Here is a 15,914-nt window from a genome sequence, read left to right on the forward strand (position 1 = left end):
AGAGTAATCAGACTGCTATTTCTTTTTTGAGACCCCAACATGCAATAAGACTGTCACTTCTCCACAGGAGCACCATGAGCAATCATATGATTAACCTAATACCTGTATAAATGATCTGGAAAAAAATAAATATATAAACAAAAATATGAGCAAAGAAAAGCAATGGTCACTTACATTGCCTTGCTCAATTTCAGAATCAGAGACAGTGGATCGAAATGATTGATGCGAGAGACGTTGCCGCTGGAAAGCAGGGTTTGTTATGATGGAACCCGTATCACTAGCACCACATGAAGGAGGCCCCTCGGACCCCTGTAGTGTGTCTCCTGCTTCAGAGTCCTGAAAATTTGACAAATTTCTACTTGTATAACAAACTAATGCAAATAAGTATTTTTAACACTAATCCAAGTGATTTCTGTACTGTATATGGTTGTTTTCTATTTTAATTTCTATGACTAACTTGACCACTCTGCAGAGCAACTGAGCAATACATGTTTTGGTATAGGACACCATACTCTGAGGATAAAGGGAGAGAGATGTAGCTTGAGCTTTCCAAAAAGCATGGAGACATTAATAATAATTTTAAAATAATTCCTATGATAGGCAGCCAGTGTATATATACATGTTAGGCCTTATATCAAGGTCCCAACAAGGTCAGGCTACTGACCCTCTCCCAGGATACACTCCCACAACAAGCTGACTAACTCCTGGGTACTGATTTACTGCTAGGTGAACAAAAGTATTAGGTGATAGGAAATGCACCCAAACATTTATATCCCACTTGGGATTCAAGCCCAGAATTTCTGACTGCGAGCTAAGAACAAAGCCGATTGTACTACTGGGACCTCAAATATATGGCAGTATGATGCATCTGAAGATTTACAAAGCGTGAAACAAGAAGAAACTAAAGGAACAAGTCTCATTTTTGGCCAAGAAGGTAATTAAGGATGAAGTCGCACCAAAGCATCACCTCAACAAAAATGATAAAACTAGGACATTGACAGACCAGGTGGCTCCAATGCTAATGGAAAGGACAGATATGAAATACCTCAGGGTCTCGGTTAACTTTATTACATCCATATAAATGCATTATAACCATATTTACATCACTGGTATAAAACCCAGGTACAATAATAATAATAAATGAGTGGTAAGTAATGGTGCTGCATTTTGAGGGTCAAAACGAAAAAGCACTATCCTACCTTTCAGTGTTAGTACAAAGCAAAGGCCTTCTACTGATGGTGCTGTAAACTTGAATAATACTTTAAACATTTCTGATCACTGGATTCTTATAATAACATTTTAATATGATCTCTAAAATTGAACATTGATATGCTCACTTGAGATTGTAGCTTTGAGAGTAAAACATGCCTCTTCTGCACCAGGATGTCACGTAAAACATCCGAGGCGGCTGACTCAGCAGTTTCAGTTTCTGGTGACCTAAGAGGGTCATGAACCACACGAGGACCAGATGAAAGAAACGGACTATCTGAAATTTTCAATAAACATTGTTGAGTGCAATGAAACACCATTTTCTGGGAGAGCCCCGGATGCTCCCTGGAGCTATCAGGCTAATATGCGTTATATTAGACTAGGGCATTAGTCAGTGGAGTTCTGCCTATCGGGGACCACGAGCCAGAACCTGGCCCCCTCAGAGAGGCACAGAGAGCAATGGCCCCTGGAAACCCCCCTGTGGTTGGGGTTTTTCCTAATCTGCCATCGAATGGGGTTAGGCACCCAGAAAGGTAAGCATAACAAAACAAACCCCACATGGTAAGAAAATTGCAACCGAAAACTGAACAAGAGAGGTAGAACTCCCAGAATCCCAAAGAAAAGAAGCAAACAAGCAAACGTCACACCTCACAGCCGCGCCGCTAGTCCATGTAGCCCTCCCCCTTCCTAGGAGAGGGAGGGGGGGGGAGCCCCAGACCCCCTGTGCTGACTACTCAGCAACTCCAGTTTGGAGGCTAAGCATCAAAACAAAGTAAAAACCACCAACCGGAGGGAGGGAGGGTGCCAGGGAGCCTCTGGGGCTCACCCAAAAAATGGCATTTCATTACATTCAATGCTGGTTTTCTGTGGAGCTACATAAACAAAGATAAGGAAAAGAGGGACGACAACTGGTTGCAACCTGCGACCCAAAGCCACACACGAACACCCAGAACCAGGAATGTTGACCAAATAACATGGGGCCAGAACCCTGTTCAACCTCAAATTCCAGCGCTCGAATGTCAGCTCAAGACATGTTACCGAAGACGGCTGCCAGAGCAAGGACTGAAGAGAATCGCCGTGGTTTAGGTAATGATCCATTGGAGAACAGTCCGAATGGAGCCAGATAGTTGAACCCCAAGCGGCCAAAACACTACCAAACAACGGCCAAACAGTCACAAACTCCCGCACCGTGCTGTGAGCCCGAAGGAAGGACAGACCCCACCACCCCTGGCCAGCCTGGTGAGCACTGGTCACAAAGCTCCAGGCGAGAGATGAAGCCTCCGTGAATACATTGAGCAAGGGCTCAGGTAAGCACGAAGGCACTGAACCCTGAAAAACCCAGAGGAAGCCGGTGATACAGCAACCGACAGAAGTCCCACGGAGGCCGAACCCAGTGATTGTGAGAGAGGCAGAAATAAGGGGCGTCCCCGAAGGAACCAGTATAGACGCCGAAGCCAAACCTGTCCCAGTGGGTAAAACAGCATGGTGAAGTTCAGACTCCCACACAACTGCTCAAGCAACCGCCAAGTGACCCAGGAACTCCCCAGAAACAGCTAAAGGCGGGACTGCAGCTGCAACGACGACTCCAGAGGGAGAAACATATAAGCGGTCTGAGAGTCCCAAACAAGACCCAGCCAAGTCTGAACCTGAGATGAAACCAGACAGAATTCACAGGGTGCTAAGAGAAGGCCACCGCCCCTAAGCGTATGCTGCCCCGGTACACGTATTACACCTGGCCACCACACCAGTAAGTTGCAGAGAACACCACTAGGGCAAAACACTGCCAAGAAATTGAGGCCAGAGTTGACAGCCACCCTAGATCGCATTAGCAAATGAACTGGAGTTGCTGTGTAGCCGGCACGGGGACTCTGGGGCTTCCATATTCTCCTCCAGGGGAGGGGGAGATCTGTGTGGACAAGAGGTGCAGCACTGAGGTGTGACATTTGCTTGTTTCCTGTTTCCTTGGGATTTTGGGGAGTTCTACCTCTCTGTTCTGTTTTCTGTTGCAATTTTCTTACCATGTGGGGTTTGTTTTGTTATGCCTACCTTTCTGGGTGCCTAAAACCAGGTTGATGGCAGATTAGGAAAACCCCAACCACAGGGGGTTTTTTCCAGGGGCCCATTGCTCCCTGTGCCTTTCTGAGGGTGCCAGGTACTGGCTCGTGGTCGTCGGTAGGTAGAACTCCACTGACTAATGCCCTAGTCTAATTTTTTGCATATTAGCTCGATAGCTCCAGGGAGCTGAAGGGGGCTTCCCCCAGAAAAAGTTAAATAACAAGAATTATTTTTATAATACAATAGTGTTTAAATCCTTACTTTATTTACAATGTTGTACTTATATTGTCTAGCCATACTTACTAGTATACATCATGTGGTACAATCCAGTTACTTATTCTGAAAGTTTTCTCCAAATTATTCACTTATTAATATCCATCCAATATGGGGCCCCTAATAACACATAAATTAAGTCTTCACATCTTACCAGACTGCGAGGATTTTCGAGAACAGTCCGAACTTTCATATGGCGGCTGAGGTGAGTGAGGAGGAAGGGGCGAGCCTCTGGGACTGCCTGGGGACCGCAGGTTCTCCAGGCTGCCCAAGGGACTGGAAGACTGAAACAGTAAATACTAATTAGGGGCAGAATTTATTGTGCATAATTACTTATTATGAAAGCTACTGAAAAGTCACAGTAAGCCTACTAACAAAAAAAAAAATTATGAAAATTAAAGGCAAAACACAGCAACTGTAGGTTTTTCAGTATATTAGCTAATTAAGTGATCAAAATCAAATATTACAATAAAAACCAGTTTTGCACTACACACCTGAGAGAGGGCAGAAGAGCCACCTGACATCTCGAGGGCATGTGGGTCAGAGAGGTCCCGGCTCCAGTAATGAGTATGGGAAATTTCCAGAGCTTGGAGGGCTGAAGATGTCCCTCCTACACCAAAGTTATTGTAAGTCACTTCCAAACCAGCAACTACAGCATTGATTAACTTCAGCATTCCCTTCCAAACAGGTTTCTTAACACACTGTAGAAAATAAGTCAGAAAATAATAATAGTATTTGGTATTTTAAGGAAGCAATGCAGGATTCATTTACTATGAATAAGGTGTTTTTTATATACAAGAGTCAATCTATTATTTACTACATTATTAAATTAACTGAGAAATAATTTATGTTCCACGTAAATTATTTCTCGATCGATCAATCAATTTAATAACCAATAGTATATATCAAAACTATATGCTGTACTGTTATTCCTCTATTTAAGTCAGGCTAGGCTCAGCCTGGAACCTTGTTCTGAGATTATCACACCCATCACAACTGCTTAGTAGTCTGTAATGGTGCATAAACCATGTAGTACATACAGTACAGTACTACATGGTTTATGTAGTAATGTATGTAGTATGATGTACAGCATAAACCATAACAGTACATCCTCACTCCAATGAACCCAGGTCTAATGAATTCCTGGATAGTCTGAACAAATTGCATTCAGTAGAAATTGTTTTGTAGAACAGTGAAATGTTCGATTAAGTGTAGATTGTTCGTCCAGGCCATTGCCGAGGACAAGCTAAACTAACTACTGTAACTAATAAATTTAGAAACTGTCAAGTGTTTGGATTCAAGATCATGTACACAGAAACATGAATTGTCATTATTTGAGTACATAAAGAAGGAGCATAGTGTTTTTGAAGGCACTGAATTTCACAAAACATTGGCTGGTTTGAGCATTTTGAGCATCATTGCATCCTGCACAACGATATAACTTGTGGAGTGGTGAGGCACCCAAACAATGGGTTCGAGGCTAATAACGAAGCATCCAGACAATATCTTCAGATATTAAAAGAAACCATCAAAGGAGGTGGTTACACTATTAACACGTTTACAATGGTATTGAAACAGAATTAAACTGGAAACGAATGTCATCAAGAAAATATCTCCAGTGCAGGTCAAAAGACACAGTTCTGTCTCTTTATCAACATACACTCTTCACTATGTCTGGAAAGTCGAACCGTACTGTACTAGTATTATATGCTAACCCTAATCATTTAATGAACTTTTGTTTTTTTGTAAGTTGAATTTTTACTTTAGAAGAATGCAGCTTCAAATTATAACATTGAATCTTAGAAAAATGGGCTTCAATTCAAATTCATGCTTCTGTGAACAGATTCCAAACATAAATAAATGGCTTATAATAAGACTGTTTAAAATTATGTACCAGTAATATTAATGATGTAATGATAATGATTTACTGGCCAAAAAATATTACTTACAACATCGTTTATATGATCATCCGGTCCTATCTTTCTTTCAAGAGTGCGATTAAGTCCCGACACGACCAACATACGGTAACTCTCATCTTCCATCAATTTTCTCACACGGTTCAGTTTTAGCCAACCAATACCTTCACCCTCAATCACCTGTGTCAAAACCTGAAAAAAAATGTACATTAAATTACTTTATGAAAATGTTGCTCTTTAATTCTTATGACAATCATTTACATTTATCTTACCCTATTAAAATGTTAAGAATATTACCAAGAAAAAAGTCATATTCGTTTTACCAGGAAAAAATTCAGAAGATTTAGATGAAGCATACAAATCTTTCAAGTAAGGAACTTATATAAATTACTGTATTTTAGAATCCTTAAAGCAAACATACATCTTTTAAGAAAGCTTGATTTTCTGAAGCTGAAGTTGTTCTCTGCTCTATGCTGGCAATTTTATTAAGTTCAGCACGCCTTTGAGCTGAGACAGAATGTCGAATCAGTGAAGACTTTTCCACTAAGCCCTTACGTCCTGCAGGTTAACAATATATATTGTTTATTCAATGTTTATAATTAAACAACTTTATAAATATAAATAGTAAAAATCTTCTTCATGACTGATGTACGTAATCATAAATGTAACCTAACTAAAGTATTAAATCAACTAAGCTGTATTTCATTATAATTTATATACAGTAACTATATTGTACAATTTTCACAATTTCATAAATTAGCAAACCTGCTATAGATTAAGAAAATAAATGAAGATAACAGTTACCAGTATTTATTTACTGCAGTAATGAAATCTACCTAAACACACGACCAAAAAATTATAAATTTGATACAAGGATAATCTACTGGTATATGCAGACGAGGCGTCACAATAACATGGCTGAAATATGTTGACCAAACCACACACTAGAAAGTGAAGGGACAACGACGTTTCGGTCCGTCCTGAACCATTCTCGAGTGGATTGTGAAGGGACGAAACGTCATCATCCCTTCACTTTCTAGTGTGTGGTTTGGTCAACAAGGATGATCTACACAGGGCTAAAAAGAAGTCACGCTTCTAAAAGCTTAGCAAAGTTACAGGAATAGAAAGGCATACTGCAAATCTTAAAGGACTTTCAGTATTAACAAGGGCCCAATTAGCATACTGTGTGTGGATTGTTGATGTTGTACAGTATCTAGAATAACATACCTCATTATGTATTTTAGTTCCAGAAAAACAGTACAATGTGTTAATAGGGTGAGGGGTAAGCCCTATACTGTACATGGTGCATGTGAAAAGTGACCACTGATAAACGGTGAGTAACTGCAAGGTGTGAGCATTTTTGCAGGCCCATTTTGTCATAATAAAAGCTAATGATATATTAACAATAAGTGTTATTGTATAAAGATAATGTTATACTACAAAATTATATAAAATAATTGAAGATAATTTTTAATTAGAAAAAAGATAATTGTAATTTCTTTGATTGTAATAAGTAATTGATAAAATATTCTCTAGTTGTTTTCCATTCGTGAGCATTTTCATTTATTGTATTTAACGAAAGTTGACTATTTTCATAGTATAGTATACTGAGTATCTTTCTTTATCAACTATAAATGAAGACCATTCCCTACAAGAGACAAAATATTTAATAAAACAATAACAATTAGAGTGCAATAGAAATAATTCTGATTTGTCAGATCAATGATCAAATTAAGAGATTATTTATCCTACATATCTAGACATTGTTTGATCACGTACGTAATGGAAAATGGTACATATGGGCTGACAGATCTTGAGAGATGAACAGGGTTGTGTAATAATTTCAGTGAGTGTAATCATTACATTATGGGGTAAGGAGTACAAGTGGAATAATGAGTGAAAGGTACAGCCTACAGATTGGTGTATTGAGTATAGGTTGGTGTATTTAGTATAGGGAAGTGTAGTACAGGTTGGTGTAATGAAAATATGCAGGTGAAGTAAGAGAAACTTAATAGTGCAAAATTTCCTAGAGTACTGAATGCAAATGAAACTACTGGACACAAGTTTCTTATAAGTTTCTTAGATTAAGGACCTGCCCGAAACGCTGCACATACTAGTGGCTTTACAAGAATGTTATTACTATGCTATGTATCCTCACAATCCCAATGTACCTTCTTGTATATATATAAATAAATAAATAAATAAATGTACGGTACAGGCATCAGTGTATGTGTGTAGAAGTTCTGCTCCAGTTGTATTTACTCCTTTTGAGCTAATGATCTTTACAATTTTTGCCCCCCATCCCTCATGTGTTAATATAGTTCTAAGATCTGTTACCAGGGGCTATATTGCCCAATTATAATAGGGATCTTCCCCACTCCAACACGTGCCAGTGTTGAAGCACTCAAGCTGATACACCAAGGTGTTCTCTAGATATCGCGCATGGACACAGCCAAAAATAATAATTTTGTAAAAATCAAAATTACTGATACAGTACTACAGTTATGAGGAATAAACAAATTGTACGTAACAAATTATTCATAAACTATTAAAATCCATAGAATTTAAAAAACAGAAATTATTTTTTTGTTAGTTTACCAACATCATAATTCAAGAAGTAACGATGCATTGATATGATGCAGCATAAATAGTTTTCATACCTCTCAGTACTTACAAAAACTTCTTAAACAAAATGCAGATATTGCTGCAGTAATGGCCAGACAAAAGAGAGGAAGTATACAACACTGGAAACATAGTTTGTCACTATGTTAACTGTTATAATATTTTGAAGAACTAATGTTACACACTAGATAAGTCCAAAAAGGAAAGGACAGACTAATGAAGATTAACTAAACTGCAAACGCTGAAAAATATTCACGAAGCAATACACTTTCAATGTGGCATGTGCAAGAATTTCTTTACAATCAAATTGAAAAAAGGCAAAATTCTTAAAGAAGATGCAGGAAATGTGGCACTTAATTGTATATACATGAAACACACAATCAAAAATCACTTCTACTGCACACAATATCGGACATGCTTTAAATCCATTTTAACTTTTATATACAGTAACACAATGTCAACAAACAGAACAGGAGTAACAATGAGCAATACTGTACTATTAATAAGTTTATGCAGAAGTCAGTGCTCTACACTAACCCAAGGCATAGAGTGCAGCCACACATTATGATGCCTACTCTCTCTTCCCTAACTAAATATAGATCATAATATAAAATAAACAAAAAAACGACGTTGAATGTAATGAAACACCATTTTCTGGGTGAGACCCGAAGGCTTCCCGGAGCTATCCAGGCTGATATGCTAACGTCAGACTTTGGCATCAGTCCTGTGTATGGAGTCCTGTGGGCCTACCGAGGACCACGAGCCAGAACCTGGCCCCCTCCCCTTCACAGAGGCACGAGGAGCAATGGCCTATAGAAACCCCCATGTGATTGGAAGCATTCTATGTCTGCCATTGACCGGGTTAGGCACCCAGAAAAGTAGGCGTCCCAAAACAAACCTCTATTCTGGTGTAAATTGCTACAAAAAGCCGAACAAGTGGATAGAATTCCCCAAGCAGAAACGAGCAAAAGAATATGATGTCACACGTTGCCGACTTTGCAGCTACCCCTTCCTCGGGAGGGGAAGCCCCAGAACCCCGCTCTGGCCATCCACACCCCAGTTCTGAGGCTGATGCCTATAGGCTGTGGTCGTGTGCTCTGGCTCCAGTGATTGTTTCAGCACTGTGCCTTGTGTGTGTGGTTTCTATCTTCTAGATGGTGCGCGAGCCAGGAGTGATTCTTCAGTACTCGGGTTGCATGTGCCTAGGGCTCCCTTCCCTAGGTGCCCTGTAAGTACTGCCCTTGGGGCTTGGGGCCACCTTCCACAAGTTCCTTGGGTTCTGCCTCTGTTAGGCCATTTACTGCTCGGTTTTTGGCAGCCTTTTGTGTGCTACGGTGGTTTATCTCCCTTGTTTACCTTAGGGTAAGGGGCAGTTTGCACTGGTATGGAGTGCAGGGTACTGAGCAGCTTGTTTTCACCATTCATAGCGGCCGGCTCTGTTCCGCCTGGGTACATTGTCCTCTTGCGGGATTTTCTTTTTCTTTTTGTTTACCTGCCTGGTGGGGGGTGCCTGCCTTGGTTGCCCCCAGAGTATGGTTCTTGGGTACTAAATTCTTTTCAGGTGGTACCCCCTGCTAGGTACCTGTGAGTGTACATGTCCCGGGGGGTTCAATTCTCAGAAAGTTGTTTGGTAGACTTGGGGCCGGTTAACAGTACCCTACCTGGGCTTCCCTGAGCGTGAGTTCCGTCTCAGGACCCTGGGAATCTCCACGGGGGCGTGTGGGTCCGATGGATGTGACCCCTGAGTCCCCCCCTCGCTTTGCGCAAGTTCGAGGGTTGCTCTGTCCCCTTGTCTCAGGGTGACTTTCACTGTTTTGCCTCCGTCTGCTGCGTGTTGGGTCGGTGGCACCTTCGACCCGGAGTCCTGCGAGTTTTGTTGCTTGTTTGTGACTCCATTACCCAGTCTCATGCTGGCTATACGAGTGCAAGCAGCACGGGCGTTGCACATTGGGTTCAGGTGGTTGCATCCCGTTAGGTTGTTTGCTCCCCAGAGGCCCCGAGGCTGCCCCGTTTTGGTTGTTGTGATGGGGTTTGGGGTGTTGGTCGCTTCAGTATACCAATTCAAAGAAGTATAAGTAATGGATAAACCTCCTCCCCCCCCCCCCCCCAAAAAAATCATCATCTTGTACCCTTGAAATATTTGACCATATGGGTTGGGAGTGATAAAACCTACGTCAGCTAATCAACAATCTTGATGATATTTGAGCTCCACTTTTTAGTAAGCCACTTAATTTTTCAAAGCTTAAACAGGAATTCTGAATGTTATTTTCATTACAGTAAACTACTAACATTCTTAAAAAAAAGAACATTTACCCTTGTATGTTGTTTAACGTGTGATAATTTCCCATTACAGTTCCCCAAATAATGTGTTTTGGTTTCTGACGGGTCTTCCTACCTTTGGGGAAAGGTCCAAAAGGCTGCGCCCTGTCCCTGGTCCTGGTGGTGCCTGCGCCTAGATTGGAGGGACTCACACTGCGACTCCCAGGTCCACGTGCACCTGTTAGGCAACATGGTTCGCACTGGGGTCCCTTTGTGTGTAATAACCCACAAACCCCTAATTTCACATTTTTAAGTCAATTCCTTAAACACAGTGAATTGTTTAAATATGGAATAATCTTACTTCCATTCAGAGATAGAAATAATATAAACACAAATTATTCCTTCTTTTACAGAGGAAAACTTTAAAATGGGAGACTATTTGATTACACTTTTCAAAGTCATTGGTCTTCTCAATTGTAGTGACAGTAGTGATATCTAAGTATATACACACGGGTTCAATGTTGCAACGGTTGTGCCTATATATTAAGATGTCATGACTGCCCTGTCTTGATTTGAGAAATCCCAATAGGACAAAAGTTATCAAATATCATTTTCTCCCATTTTTGTGTTCTATATAATTGTCAGATCTCATAAAACTGAATTCCTTCACTTTTTGAAAATATTAAGTCTAATTTGAGGATTTGATCAACAATTTGTTTTTTAAATTGCTTTTATAAATGCTGAAATATATAATATAATGTGAATGAATGAACAAAGAACAATAGTACTCCAGAATTCAGCTGCTGATGGTTATTCAATGGCAGAAAAAGATGGTATAAGACTATTCAAAATTAACAGAACATTTTTTGACAAATGCACAAAGTAGCCTTAAAATATTAACTATATTCAAGTCCAATATCTGATGCATTTGAGAAACTACTGAAAATGAATCTGCATTACACATTCTTCATAACAACATGTATAAAATACTGTATAATTGACCATACTAAAATGTACACTAAAAATATTTTGCTCCTTCTAAAGGATGACCTGATATTATCATTAGTAAATGCAACCTTATGCTACTATTTTTGTTGGCAATTCAAATGACTACTCAGAACTCGAGCCCAAAAGAAGCATTTCCACCCCCTGACGCTCTCACAACCCTCCTGTCCAAGGGAAGATTTTTATCATATAATTAAGACAAATATCACTGAAGGAGCAAGAACAATTCACATGAAGAATTCAAGATATTCTGTGAATATTCTGTGTTAGTAAATTAAACTTATTTAGTGAAACTTTATAATATACATAAATGATACTGAATAAGCACTTATCCTCTGAATACAATGAATGCCTAAACATTCAGTATGAGAATTTTGGTAAATTTTGTATGCATAATGGTAAATGATCCAACATGAAATATTCACCTTCAAATAGAAAAAAAAAGACTTCACTTAATAATACAATAAAAACAATAAACTGTATGGTATAACCCTGATTGTACTGGATTATTATTTTTCTTAATACTTTTTGTTATTACTGAAACTATTATTTAACACAAACGTAAAAAGATAGTTACCATATATTCTGGCATATAAGTCGACATTTGAAGTCTAAAGAAATACAGTATCTCCAAAACCAGGGGTCAACTTGTCCGTCAAACATAAAATGTGAAATTTTACCACTGAGAGATAAAGAAGTGAAACGCCCGGTTTAATACTCATTGTATACCATTTCTCATAACTCTTGCAGGCCATCACATTATTTAGATAATTTCACTTGTGAAATTATCTAAATTTCTCGGCAAACTGGTAAAGGAAGGAGGGAGGCAGGGAGGGAGGCAATGAGGGAAGGAGGGAGGTAGCCAGCCAGACAGGGAGGAAGAGAGGCAGGCTGGCTCCCCTGACAACCATAGACACTACTTGCCTCCCATGATAATCACTAAATCCACCTGACAACCACTAACACCACCTGACAACCACTTACCACCTGCCTCTCATGACAATCACTAATACCACCTGCCTCCCATGACAACCACTGACACCACCTGCCTTATGTAGTAAATATTCGTTAAGCTACTGTATATTTATAAGATACATTTTTTTTTTTTTTTTTTTTTATGCAGTGGGGCAGGGGAAGTGGTGGTGCCTTATTTAGGGGGGGAGGGGGGGGGGGTCGTCTTATGTCCCGAATATATGCCTAACCCTAAATTACACCACTAAATTTTTGGGGTCGACTTTTGCGCCGGGTTGACTTATACGCCTGCATATACGGTAAATATATTTTCATATCGTACAGTAAGTTTTCTTTGAATTAACATTTTTGTAAGAAAACATGATGAACAAGAGAGTAAGGTGGTCCCAGCAGCAGGATCACAGGTGTGGTGTTAGATTATTTACCCTTCTGCACTGTAAAATGAACTGAATCATACTGATATTTTAAATTCTTTTTCCATGAGCATTTACTCAATTCATTCCAACAAGAAATATGCTAGAAAAAATGATTTATTGCTTACTTTATATCATTTTCTAGTTCTAGATCAGAAATAATTTACATGATAAATATAAATAAAGCAAAGAAACTCACTTAGACAACAAAAAAACTGCATACAGTATCATGCAAAACATGTAACTCGTTAAAAATACGGGAACAATTGAGACATTGTGCAAGCATAAAAGACAGCAAAGTTCTGTGCAGTGCAGCAGCATTCAATTATATGAGTAAGTAACTTTAAAAGTCATAAGCAAATTTAAAAACAAGATAAATTAATATTGTTATACAATACATATATATAATTACTGAAAATCTTGTGTGTGACAAAACCCAAATCACCAAATAAAATGTTTTCAAGTAGATAGTACTGATGAATAAGGTTAAGAACTGAACATTTATGTGTGGCATGCCCATTACTTGTGCAAAACGAAGACATCTGCATGTAATTTATTTGTGTTTCTTATACTGTAATCCCTCTATTGATGTCCAAGATGCATACCTGAAAATCATGATTTAGAGGGGAGGGCATATATATTAAAACTTCTTTCCTGGTCTCTTTCGTGGCATTATTTCTCTTCCTATTTGACAAATTTATTCAAGACACATCAGAACAGCCCTCAAGTTCAAGTATGTTTATTGAGACAAGAAAGAAATACATCTCAATAGGATACAGTAGCTTAGGCTATTTCTACCCCAGAACAGCCCCTCTTCTTCTCAAGGCAAAAACCTTTATGGGAAAGCAAAAGACTTTACTGCCTGCCCTTTAAATTCAGCGCCTCATTCCAATATCCTTTTTCTTGTTGTTTTGGTGAAGCAAGTCTGTTTGATAAGGTCTCTGCATGGTACTCAATTAATTCAGCAATGTCAGTTTCATCAACTTATCAAATTCAGTATTTTATATCATTCATATATTTATATTTTCAAATTTTGCACATTTGCACTTATGTAAAATGGGACATAAGTTGAATTTTGGGGATGTAAATTGGAAGTGGGTGTAAAAGGTCTCTAGATATAAATTATAATGACAATTCAAAAGGGCTAAAATAGAGGGATGACAGTACTGTAATTTAAAATGTGTACTATGATATATTTATATAATAAAATGTGTGAACCATCGCTGTACTCAAAAGTATGGTGTACATATTAGTGATTCAATTATTATGTTCATAAAACAATAAATAAATAGTTTTGCTGTTATTACACTATATACACATGTTATATATAAGTATCTGCATGTTTAGTTCATCATAACGAATCACTAAGCTGGTATGGCGAGTCCAAACAACAATAGTGGCCGCTACACACCAGCCAGCAGACGCCACCTCCCTCTCTCCTTTACCAACACCTCACTCGTCAATATTCCTCTCGAGTTCCAACAACAACAATAGAGTTCCTCGTCCTATTGTGGCCAAAATATGTCACCTACGATTTTAACAATCGTAGAAGACATTTTAACAATCTTAGAAGAAACCAAAATTATTATTATTTTTTTTTTTTTTTTTTGCTTGTGCCTAGCGGTGTTGCAGGCTATAACCCCAAGTGCCTCCCAAAGGTTTAGAAAAAATCACTATAAAAAATATAGTAATCCAGGTTTCTTGGTGAACTATCATATAAGCAAAAAAAATATACTGTTTATAATTTCCAAAAAAAATCCAATACAAGATGCATTGTTGTTTTGTACTGGAATGTTTACAACATTTTTATAACATCTTATCTGAGCTGATGAGATTTAGTATACAGCTTAACAGTTGATCCATATAAATAATACAATTGAACTTAAGCATCCAAGATACTCCAAGACTTGTATTAATATGCATGGGAAAACAGTCTTCAATCATCTTAAATACCTTAAGGTTTCTGAAACACTGGATGAGTACAAAAGTGAATTAATGCATAAAACAAAACAAAAAAACATTCATCGTTGACCTCTGTGAAACCATATAATAGGTATATGTGAATACACTAACTGAAACAGAATTACTTAAGGAATTATACATCATCAGGCTAATGTTAAGCAAAATATATTAGCAACATCCAATGCATTAACAAAAAAAAAAGCAAAATAAGAATTGGTTAAGCAGATAAGACCACCACCACCACTACCACCACCACCACCACCACCACCACTACCACTCCACCACCGCCACCACTACCACTCCACCACCGCCACCACTACCACACCATCACCACCACCAAGAAAATACGGCCGGCAATAACTTACGAAAAATGGAGCGGCTCAATCTATGTTGCAAAGGTGCAGCTGTTGAGACTTCATTACCAACATGACCATTTTTCACTAAAAATTATTAATTTACTATTTATATGTGAGGAGAAATATGCTGTAACTTGCTGTGTTATGTTGAAAAGTAATCACTACAAGTACCAATACAAACAATACACATCTTCTACAGGCATGAACACAAAAGTTACACTAAAAAGATTAATACATTTTTAAGACAAATTAATTCAATAAAAGTTAAAAACTAATAGGGATGCTAATTTAGATATAACAGAATCAATACCAAAAGAAAGCATAAAGTCAAATACAGATAATAGCATATGTAAAGAATAGCCTATCAGAAAGGTCAATACATAGTTCAAAATTCATTGGTAGATTTTCTACAACCAGCATAAATTTAGTAGTTATACAATATTGTATACATACCAAATATGTCACTAAATAAGCTTGACGTCTGCTGTGCAAAATCATTAAGTTCAGAGCTAACATTTGAAAGAAAATCTCTGGAAGTGGAAGATGTCATTGTAGGAGAGCGAGCCCCAGCACTACTGGCCGTACTCTGGCGGCGAGTAATGACACCTCCGACACCACCACCTTCACTCCCGTCACTTGCACCAACACCTCCAGTGCTGCTGTGGAAGCTACTGCTGTCTGGACCCATCATGCTAGGGCCTTGAAAGAAAACAAAAATAAAGGAATTACATAAAATAGGAATTAAATAGAATAATGCTTGGCAACAGTGTCTAACACCCTTCACTCATAACATATGTGTTTTAGCACACTTCTAAAGGGTAAAACCCCTAAGTAGTATTCATAAATCTTGCAAACATGGTAGAATGTTGATC

At 38.5% G+C, this 15,914-nt stretch overlaps 1 protein-coding gene across 23 annotated transcripts in view; it reads right to left on the reverse strand.

Annotated features, from left to right (window-relative positions):
• Nucleotides 1-15,914, reverse strand: part of Rab3-GEF (Rab3 GDP-GTP exchange factor) — a 168,179-nt gene that overhangs the window by 46,139 nt on the left and 106,126 nt on the right. For 16 of the 23 annotated variants that reach the window (XM_069315304.1, XM_069315288.1, XM_069315292.1 and 13 more), the window contains 9 exons: nt 15,496-15,741; nt 15,052-15,126; nt 10,471-10,572; nt 5,875-6,011; nt 5,487-5,645; nt 4,032-4,238; nt 3,692-3,821; nt 1,338-1,486; nt 175-336 (listed from right to left, as the gene is read on the reverse strand). In XM_069315304.1, coding sequence (XP_069171405.1) covers nt 175-336; nt 1,338-1,486; nt 3,692-3,821; nt 4,032-4,238; nt 5,487-5,645; nt 5,875-6,011; nt 10,471-10,572; nt 15,052-15,126; nt 15,496-15,741 — 1,367 coding nt within the window. The remainder of the gene's footprint in view (nt 1-174; nt 337-1,337; nt 1,487-3,691; nt 3,822-4,031; nt 4,239-5,486; nt 5,646-5,874; nt 6,012-10,470; nt 10,573-15,051; nt 15,127-15,495; nt 15,742-15,914) is intronic. The other 7 variants (XM_069315301.1, XM_069315307.1, XM_069315306.1 and 4 more) reach the window with 2 other exon arrangements.

Source organism: Procambarus clarkii, chromosome 81 (assembly GCF_040958095.1).
Source record: "Procambarus clarkii isolate CNS0578487 chromosome 81, FALCON_Pclarkii_2.0, whole genome shotgun sequence".
NCBI classification, from domain to species: Eukaryota; Metazoa; Arthropoda; class Malacostraca; order Decapoda; family Cambaridae; genus Procambarus; species Procambarus clarkii.